The 10,808-nt window shown below is 34.8% G+C and overlaps 1 protein-coding gene across 1 annotated transcript; it reads right to left on the reverse strand.

Moving 5' to 3' along the window:
- Window positions 1-5,447: 5,447 nt before the first annotated feature.
- LOC105212841 (uncharacterized) lies at window positions 5,448-9,472 on the reverse strand. The gene is made up of 3 exons (XM_011185157.2): window positions 9,228-9,472; window positions 7,772-7,897; window positions 5,448-6,791 (listed from the first exon to the last, which is right to left on the reverse strand). Exons 1-3 carry the CDS (start codon window positions 9,237-9,239, stop codon window positions 5,661-5,663), a joined length of 1,269 nt encoding a protein of 422 aa, XP_011183459.2. The 5' UTR covers window positions 9,240-9,472; the 3' UTR covers window positions 5,448-5,660.
- Between the last annotated feature and the right edge of the window lie 1,336 nt (window positions 9,473-10,808).

Consider the following 10,808-nt stretch of genomic DNA (forward strand, 5'->3'; position numbering starts at 1 on the left):
CTCCAATATACCTAAATACATATCTGTAAAATTGTCAAACTGGTGTCAGGTGACAAATGTTCATGACTCCACTTCTTATATGGCAGTACATATATAGTTAGAGTTTTTTCTGACATTAAGGTTTTCAAGTAGGACTAAACCACTCCTTGCCACTGCAGATTGGATTATCAAATTGCGTTATTTGATTAGAGTTAATAAGCTTTAAGCTTTAGCTTCGTTCTGCTTTTTCCCGCATGGATAAGGAGGCGAAGCGAATGGGTCTGGAGGTGAATGAGGACAAGACGAAATATCTCTTGTCATCAAGCAAACAGTCGGCGCATTCGCGTCTGGGCTCCCACGTCACTGTTGACAGTCATAACTTCGAAGTCGTAGATAATTTCGTATACCTGGGAACCAGTATCAACAACACCAACAATGTCAGCCTCGAAATCCAGCGCAGAATCACTCTTGCCAACAGGTGCTACTTTGGACTGAGTAGGCAATTGAACAGTAAAGTCCTCTCTCGACGAACCAAAATCAAACTCTACAAGTCGCTTATCATTCCCGTCCTGCTTTATGGTGCAGAAGCTTGGACGATGTCAACATCAGATGAGACGACACTAGGAGGAGAGGAAAATTTTGCGCAAGATGTATGGTCCTCAGAACATTGGCAGCGAATACCGCAGACGATGGAACGATGAGCTGTACGAGGTATACGTCGACATTGACATAGTTCAGCGAATAAAAAGACAGCGGCTACGCTGGCTAGGTCATGTTGTCCGAATGGACGAAAATACTCCAGCTCTGAAAGTGTTCGATACAGTACCCGCCGGAGGAAGCCGAGGAGGGGGAAGGTCTCCACTCCGTTGGAGGGACCAGGTGGAGAGCGACCTGGTTACACTTGGATTCTCCAACTGGCGCCGAACTGCGAAGGAAAGAGAATAGTGGCGCACTCTCTTCGATTCGGCTATAACCGGCTAAACCCTGTATTTTACTCATCTAGTTCGTTCTGGCTAAATAGTAGAGCTTCAGCATGAAGAACCCCGACTGACATTCATGGACCGAATAACCACCTCCCAATAGTCGAGGAACCGTAACAAAATCTATACATTTCTGAAGCCGATGGATACTGGTGTTGAAAAGTGTATAATAGCAACAATGTCAAGTAAAATGGTAGTGGTCGAATCACGGTGAGCCAACGTAAACGGTGTACAAGCCAGGATTGAGGATCAGCTAGGTTTTGCCATTTGTTTGGTGGGATTGGAATGAAATCATCTACTATGAGTTGCTATCATACGGCCAAACTCTTAATTAAGACCTGTACTCTCAACAATTAGAGTGTTTGAAGGAAGCAATTGCCCGGAAGCCACCATCTTGCAACTTACCAGATGCTCAGGGAGCTTGCACCTATCTTATAGTTCGGATTACGCAACAAATGATCACTCGCCGTTCCTGTCTGTGGTGAATGAATCCGTCTGAAGAGTGGCTTGTAATAAGTGACTGTTCCAAGTGACATTATGAAAATATCTTCAAACGGTCAAAAAGTTATGAACAAACAGTACATGTTTGATCATTCTAACTGTGCTAAGTAAACCTTCAAGTTGGTGCAAAAATAATGGTCCACTTTTACCAGACTTTTCTTACCCAACCATATGTTTTGTTAGAAAATTATATTAGAGGAAAAATATACGAGTATGCCATTCAACATTCCTTTTGGGAAGATTTAAAACGTGTAGGACCAACTACAAATATAAGGACGCTCTGGAATCAGTGTCTAGTAAAAGTGTGGGTAAAAATTATATGTACATATGTATATATACTTATTGGTCTACAACTTTGCTTCCGCCGTTTTCCAATAGATGTCTCCAGGGTCAAGCACTGGTCGATTAAATCGATTAAATCGTTTTATATCGATCTTGGACATTTGTGTCAACATTAACCCAACAAAATTTTGTCGAGATCTGTTTGCATCCCAAACTTATTCTCAACCGAAAATGTCACTTTTTGAGCCGAATTCTCGACATTTGCGGGAAATTTTGCTTTTATTTTTTAATTCCAAGAAAAGTGCGGTTGAGGCTCATCGAATGAGTGAAAAAAGCCTTAAATTTACAAAAAAAAGGAAACAAAGTTGTAGACGTAATATATATTCTGGAATACACATTTATATACTATTATATATTATACTATTACTTTAAATTAAAACACGCATGAACATTAAAAATGCATTGAGAAATGTGCGTACAAGATTTTAACTGGTAAGCAATATATTCCAAAAATTCGAAACTTCAAGTATAATTAATTTTTTAATTTGTCAATAACAAGTAAATATCTATAACAGCACAACTATGCGTTCTCGTTCTTATAGCATACACATACAAATGTATGTATTAATAATCGCAATTACAGAAATAATTATAATCAATTTGAAATCCTTTAAAACATCTGAATATCGCCAGCATTTAGAACCGGACCTGATATTTTAGGCGTATTTAGCCATTTAATTCAATGGTAACTAGCAATCAAGTGACACTGTTTCATTTTGTTGGCTTATATATGCACTTTTATTGGCAAAATGTTAAATTTATTTGCATTTGTTGTTGGCTGCGTTACAGTGAAACTTAATGGAATGCAATTGAAATGCGGGTTTTTGGATTGATTGCTTTGACGATTTTTGCAATAATCGAGTAAATTTTTTCTCTGAATTAATTGGATATTAAAATTGGCAATCATTCAGAACCGATTACGTTTTATAGCTATACTAAATATAATATATATTTATTCATTAATTTCTTAGAATCATACTTTGATATACTAAGTATTTATTATTACCTTCAAGAGGGGTTAATTTTGAGTCATCCGAACAATTTATCCAATCTGCTCTGCAATTGTTATATGTAGCTCTTTGCCGCCCATGGCTTATTTCGTGAAATGTATACATATTTATGCTCTAAGTCGCTTTCGGCATTCCACAAAGCGGATATTTGAGCTTCGGGTGTCAAATTTGGAAAACAAAGAGCCGTAATGATGTCTTGCCTTTGCTTGAAAACATCTCTGATCGATATTGTTTGTTAAAATTGTATTGTAATAGATGACTTGTGTGGCGAAGCTCACTAACTGGTTTTATACCCCTATTTATTAGTTCTCTCAGCTAACTGCACTCAGATAAAAAAAAAAAATAGTAGAATTTATAAATAATAATTTTTAACTAAATAAAATGTAATTAAATTGTGGCTTTGCCTGTAAACAGCTGGCCAAGGCATGTAATTAGAAGTGTGGCGACACGTCGTATGAGTAACATTTCATACACTTTGGTAACTATGAATTTAGGCAATTATTTCTAAACATAGTTGTGAACAATTTACTTACCACTTATTAAATGCTTGGCTAACGTTGTCAAGGCATGATTGCGTTACGTCGTGTTACTGTGCACAGCTTGATATCCATACGACCAGTCTGCAAATACAACAACAGCAACAACAAGCAAGCACGATATGCATCAAAGCTTTATGCAAGCCATTTGCTGCGCATTTTATTTGGTTTTGCTATGGTTTTCTGCCGATTTGCTTTCAATTTAAGCTGCGTGTGATTGTGCGTGTGCTATATTTATTTACACTAAATGCAAAAAATATGCAGCCACACACATACACTACAAATATGGAAATATACAAACAGTCAATATTAAAAAGGTGTGTATGACAGGCTTAGAACTTTGCTGTTTGCTGTTAATTTTTGCTTTGCTCGAGTTATTGGACGTGGGAGCATTTTACGCAGATTGTGGGCTACACACAAAAACTAAAATCAAATATTTATTCGCGCGCGTTTGTGTGTCTGTTCGCGTATAATGTGTCACATTGAAGCACAAATATCTGTTTTTCTTTTTTTTTTTGTTCTATTAATATTTTTTCATGATTGTGGCATAAGTATGAATATATGCGATAATTTGCTGCAATTCACGCTTCAAAAGTTGCCTAGTCTTGTTGTCGATTTCTTGACTAGAATGCTGCAAACACACACACACACACACAGACTTGTAGATAAAGGTAAGTATATGTGCGTGTGAATGTGTATGCACTCCTATGTATGTCAAACTTATTTGCATTTATTTTAAAAGGAGTTGAGCGGATTACCTAAATTAGCTGCTGATATGTGTATGCATATTTGTACATTGTACAATTTCATGATTGATAAATAGAGTTGGTTGTTCGAATCGTACAAGTAGCAAACGACAGTACCATGAATGATTGAAGTTAATTAGATTAAATCAGTTTGAACAGACAACTGCACATATGCTTGGGTGTGCTAATATATATATATATATATATAAGCATGGGTGTACATATCTATCTATATATAGTCGTATTTATGTAAGTATTTAATAAGCGTGTGAGTGGTTAATATTACGCTTAAAGTGTACGTATGTACAATTTCGGCTTTGATATATTTTAATTAGGCAAAACTTGTATTTTGCTGTCGAAAGTGTAAAAGATAAATGCTCCCTGGTATTGGCGCATTTGAAAGACGAAAATATTGTGGTAATTCATCCAAGCACCGCTGATGCTAATGTATTGGGTACAGCAATTAGCTAATCTTGTGCTACTATGCAAAATTTTTTTTTATATATAAATGCATTATTGAAAAGAATTATGAATTTTTCCCACACAACACTTGACAAGAGCCGATTATTCTTAGTTCTTAGTATTTTTTTACTAACATACATATATACTCAGACTTATATCTGACTGCATGTGCAATTAGCCAGAGAGGTTGGTGATCTATTAAAGTGACCTTGAAATTTAGAAACAACGCGTAAAACTAATGTATTTCACTTATTTATATATACACAAGTAATTGCAGTTGCACCAGGCAGGCGCTTATGCAAGCGTAGACCAGCATACAATCGTACTCGTGTTTTGGTGCGTTTCAAATCTCTTGTGTATGCACACACGTAGGTGCGTGTGTACGTGGACCGGTAAGTCGTTGTTAAAAAATAGGTTTTGTTTTTTAATTTTGTTGCTTGTAAAAGTGGTTGTATTTAAGTTTGTAAGTTTGTGCAAAAGTAGTGCAAACAAATTGTTCCAAATTGTGGCATTTAGTGCGAAATAAAAAAGCCGACCAACTCTTGGTGCCATGAGTGAGTGAGACTATCAAATGTTAGATGCCGAGTTGATCACATTCAAATCTTATAACTATTAATAATATTTAAAGCAAAGATTGTAGCACAAACTTCATTTAGTTTATTACCTACCAACCTACGTTAGCAAGTACCGGAGGTTTGATGAAATTTCGAACATCCAGTCAAACTAGCTGTGATCTCAACTAGTATCTTTCGAGAACTCAAAACTGTTAGTGATTATATCAAGGACCTAGAATCTTTCGACTAGGCTTTAGAAACTCTTACGAACTCAAAACGATTGCTGAGCTTTTATCTCAGTATCTATGAGCGGTTTTCTTATCCACAACTCAACATGTTTTTGTTTTTATTAGTTGTATTAACTGTTTATTGTTATTGTAGTATGGAAAATACTTAATTTTAGAAAATAAATAAATAAATATACAGCCACATACGTATACATTTTCATCTATATAGTACTAACTATTGCACAACACGTATCTTCATATTTTCAATTTCCGTTTGAAACGAGTGCAGCTACGTAGCCGAATTAATTACCTACCGAAATGCTCTAGATCGTACGATAACGTTGATGACGATAGTCCGAGCTATAGCGATTAGCATACATGGGCATTATATGTTTTCGGTCTTGTCGTACCATCGATTGTACCATTTGTGCCGAGGCTGCATTTTGCTCGTCGCCAATATGATTGGGGAAGACTACGGGACCCGCTGATTCTTTATGATTGAATTTCTTTGTTTTGCGTTGAAAGTAGTTCACGTAGTCGGGGCGATGTTGTGTTGGAGGCGATTTGTAATTCGGCTGATATTTGTATGGCGAAGTAGCCGAGTTATGTTTGTAGTTGGGTGTAGTTAAGCCGAACTTTTTGCCATGCGATATGTTGTTTATATTAGGATCAGCGTAAGAGGCGTGTTGACGTTGATGTAGCGGCACGGATGCGATGAAATCGTTGCGCAAGCCACTACCAATACCACCAATATTACTGCCACCGACACCAATGTTCTGTGCGTTTTGCGCTATATTAGCAATAGATTGTTTTGTGGCAATATAAGTTTCAGCGTTGTGATAACTATTTGTATTGCGTTGTGGTGTGTACAGCGGTTTATATTCGGAATTTTCATTCAGCACTAAAGCGCGCCATTCATTCTCTTCATTGCTATATGAATCTTTCGTTGGTGTGAGCATTTGTTGTGGTTGTTGTTTGTGATAATACTCATCTCGTGCGATTTGTAATCGCTCGCGCATTCCCGGTTCTAATTCCATAGGCACTTGCTTGATGCGTGCATGCGGTTTGAACTCAATCAAACTTGGTACCCTCGGATGTGCATGCGAGAGATCTTCAATTGGTTTCTTTAAAGGTTTGATATCTGAACTTAACACTATATGTTCTTGATCTTTACTATAGTGATTTATTTTCGATTGTGATGTGTCGTCATTGATGCTATTTTCACCATGCGGTGAGTCGGTCACGGGATGAGAGTTTGCGCCTACGGTCTTTACGACAGCATTGAAACCATTCTTCGAATCAGCTGTGTAATGTACTGTACGTATAGAACCATCTGGCTCGAGTATACTGTAGTGGCCCTTAATCGAATCACCCTCTCTCGATTCCCATTGCGATTTGACATCGCCTGTGTGCAGATCCTTCACGCCATAACTAAAAGCATATTCAGGATGTTCCTGAAAAGATAATTATACAATAAATCATGACTAAACCGAAATAAATTGTGTGATTTTTAATTAATACACAGGTGAGAATTTTTTCAATTTATTAACCTACAGTTTGGTAATCCGAGTTCTCAGTTTGATAACTAAACGCTCTAAATATTTTCAGTCTTCATTTATTATTAACATAATTTTGATATATCCCGTTAAAATTCAATAACAAAATGATAAATATTAAAATCACCAAAGTCAATTTGCTTTGAAATCTATAAAAGTTGCCACCACCTTAATCCAAATTTCGAATAAATGTTTGAATAATTAATTCAGCTTAGTATATAGTATGCATAAAAAAGTAAAAAGTTCAAATGTTGCCTTCACTCCTAACTGTTTTACATATTTTTTAAAAATATCTTCAAGTTTTATTAATTCATTTTACTTACATTTATCTCTCTATACATATATTTATTTAATTTAATGCCAACATATTTTCTCACCATTAATTTTATTTAGACATGTGGACTTGTCAGTTACCACGGAGGCTTTGCATAATTTACCAACATACATACACACACACACACATTTGCTTGTTCGTATATTGTAATCGTAAATCACTCGGGGCCCACAGTGTGCGACAAATAAAAGAAATACAAGTATTACTTAGTCATACAATATTTCATCATAATAAAAGATTGACATTCTAGAGTTATTGTCACTAAATTTTGACAGCCGCGCACGCCCATTTTGTACATAGTACACTCACTTATGACATTTAACGAGATATATTGGAGCATTTTACAAGTGTTTGCATACGATTCCCGTAATTTATTGGGACCGTTTTTCTTTTCTTGCTGCACACATACAATTCTTTGTGTAACTGGTACGCTAATAAATATTTTAATTTATTTGTTTAACATAATTGCATCATTGTTATTTATTTATTATGTAATAATAAATTTTTTTGAATTTAGTTTCATTAATTATCATTTAAAACTTACGAATTCTGGCGCATATTTCATCATTTCATCATCGGTCGCATTATTTTCAGCTTTAGTTTTCGAATCAGCGTTAATCGCAGGCAAATTACATAATAACGGTATTAGTATTACGCAAAATGTTCGCACCTACAGGAGAAATAGAATAGATATAGATATTAATAGTTCCTATTAAGGCTTTCTATATTTTCTAACTTTGAATACTACTTTGATTAGTATATAACTATACTCATTTTAAACTTGGTTAGCTTAAGTGAGTTACTTTGAAAATTTGAAAAGTTTATCCGATAATCATTTTTCGAGTTATTCGACAAATAACAAAGATCGCTCGGACACTCCAGTGCGCAAGTGAGAAACTTTAAATGCTTTTTTCTCAAAACTAAGTTTTTTTTAACTGGTGACAACTGTAACTCGCAAACCGCTCGGTAGATTTTAATGAAATTTCTACAGCTTTTAGAATGCATATTAAACTCAGGACTGAACCTAAGATTTTTTTTTTCAAAAATTTTCTTTTTTAAGATTTAAGATTTTAAATTTTTTTCCCCCGAAAGTCTAGAAAAAAATTTCCTGAGGCCGCCATTTTGTTAATTTTTGAAAAAAAGTAGGGTTCAGGCCCAGGATTATCTATTTATAAAACTATTTTTCTTTTATCCGATTGATTTTAGATGAATCTCCAAGGACTTATGATTGTCACCGCAAGGACCTTTTTTTGAAACTGGGTCAACACAGACAGCTATAACTTTGGAAGTTATAATTTTTTTTTTTCAAATTTTGTTGACTTTAAGTCAAAACATTGTATAACACATTGTATTAACTTTTGTAAAATGACATGATACGAACATGAACAAATAGAAAAAAGAAATACCGAAAATTCTCATTTTTTCGTGTCTCTGACTACCCCTAACCCTTTAACTATTAACCATTAACAATTAAAACTTTAAGAGGGCTCTGAGAAGCTCGGCAACAATATTAAAGTCTGTGTAAACATGTTTCTTTTCCAAGTAAAGTGTTTCTCATAATAAAGACGAAGGTTTTCCAGGCGATTCTTTCAAAAATCGATTTCCATGCCACAGATGGGAGGGAAGCTTGGCTAAACAACTTTTGAAATAATTATATATATTTTTTGTGGAAGTTATTTTTTTTTTAATCTAACATGTTCACGTTAATAAATCACTAAATAACTTTCACACTGTATTAGAAATATATAAATATTATTAATTTGACATTTAAATGATTCACTATTATTTATAGATATGTATATCAAATGAATACTGAACACATAAGGACCTCAGGCGATTGTCTATTATTACTGTTTTTCATTCATTAAATAAACTAGTTTAGGCTTTCACTTTCGTTGGAGAAAGTTTGGATTTTCATAAGCACACTCCAAACACTTTCTATTTTATATATGCACATATGCACTTCTATTTTGACACTCATACAAACACAAAACACTCACAACAATCTTCATTATCGGTTAGGCACGGTGTGAATTATTTCGAAACACTTCGATTCTGTAATGAATTGAACTCGAACGCACTCCAATGTTTATATGCATTAACGCTTTTAATTTAATGTCAGTCTTAATCCACGTTTAATTTAGGTGTGTATGTTCCGTAATCCAATTGCTGTTAGTTGCGAATATTTTCAGGCTTGTGATGTGCGTAAGTCAAGGACAGATTTGCACTAAAGTTGCAATCAACGATGCATTCGCTATTTATATTTCGCATACTCGTTTATAAATATAACTATGTATATTGCCAAACCACATATACTCGTATGTACCGTAAGTAGCGTTTGATGACGTCGTTGTTGTGTGGGCAGCTTTGGTAACGCATCACATCAGTTTCATCTTCACAGCCGGCCAAACAACTTTCGGTTGCTTTGTGTTTTGCTACAAATTTTCACTGGATTGACGGGATTTTCTTCTGTGCACATCACACACTGGTTTAATCTACTAATTTTTTTGGATAAAACTTTTAACTTGTTTGCACGATTTATGACACGATATATGTATGTGTACATAAACTTAAGTTATTGGAGCACATTTAAATAATATGCAATTCAATTCAATTAACGAAGTTTTGTGCGACGCCATATCAAATATGACTACGCTATGCGAAAGTTGCTATCACAGTCATATGAATATTTTTGGTCTTTCACATTGAATGTTGGATTAAAAATTATTTTAAAAAATTCATATTAAATTGTAAAAAGGCTTTTCCACGTCCCAAAAACGTTTCACTTATTAACCACTTCTTTCAATCCTCAATTCACTTTTAATATAATTTTTACCATATGCTATGGATGAGATGGTTCTTGGGTTCAAAATTAATCTGTTTGAAGGCAAATTTTGCTGTCATCTGTCCCATGCCTGAAAAATCTGAAGAAATTGCAATACACTCGAGAGCTTTCTCGGTTTACATTTAATAAACATATCTGAACAATTTTGAAGGGGCTCTATACTTATAAAAGCTTTACATATAAGAAAGTATAGTGATATGCTCGAAAAATAACCTTTTTAATGTTGTAGTTAATGTGATTACAACTCAGTCTTATGGAGGAACATGAGGTAAGACCCACCAGGACCATGTTCACTCTTCTTTTTTATGAACTTTCCAAACAGTAACGGTAGAGTAAAAAATATTTGTAAATCTGAGAAATTCATCTCCTGTACTGAGCTGATTGACGAATCTATGCGGATGGGCGCTTTTAGTTGGCAATAAAAATGTGATTCATATTAAATTGTAACATAAACACTTCAAAAGCAGCAAATGCCAATAAAAATTTTAACTTATCTGTTTTCAACTAGTTCTAAATGGCATTTCGCAGTGAAAAACTCAAATATTTAATGAGATGCTATAAATAAGCCGATTTTGCCCATATAAGATTAAATAGAAGCAGCGCAACCAAAAAAAGAAACAGAGGAAGAATAGCTACTAGCTATTGGCATTGCAACTAAAATGAAAAAGTTCGTTACAAAAGAGACTTGCCGAAACAACGATACCCACCCATGTTGCCATGCCGCACAGATACATAC

This window comes from Zeugodacus cucurbitae, chromosome 4, assembly GCF_028554725.1.
Source record: "Zeugodacus cucurbitae isolate PBARC_wt_2022May chromosome 4, idZeuCucr1.2, whole genome shotgun sequence".
Taxonomy (NCBI): Eukaryota; Metazoa; Arthropoda; class Insecta; order Diptera; family Tephritidae; genus Zeugodacus; species Zeugodacus cucurbitae.

What these genes read in the sequence shown, in the direction of transcription:
- LOC105212841 (XM_011185157.2), bottom strand. An exon ending in TGAAATATGCGCCAGAATTC is followed by an intron (nt 6,792 to 7,771) that starts GTAAGTTTTAAA and finishes TTATCTTTTCAG; the next exon opens with GAACATCCTGAATATGCTTT.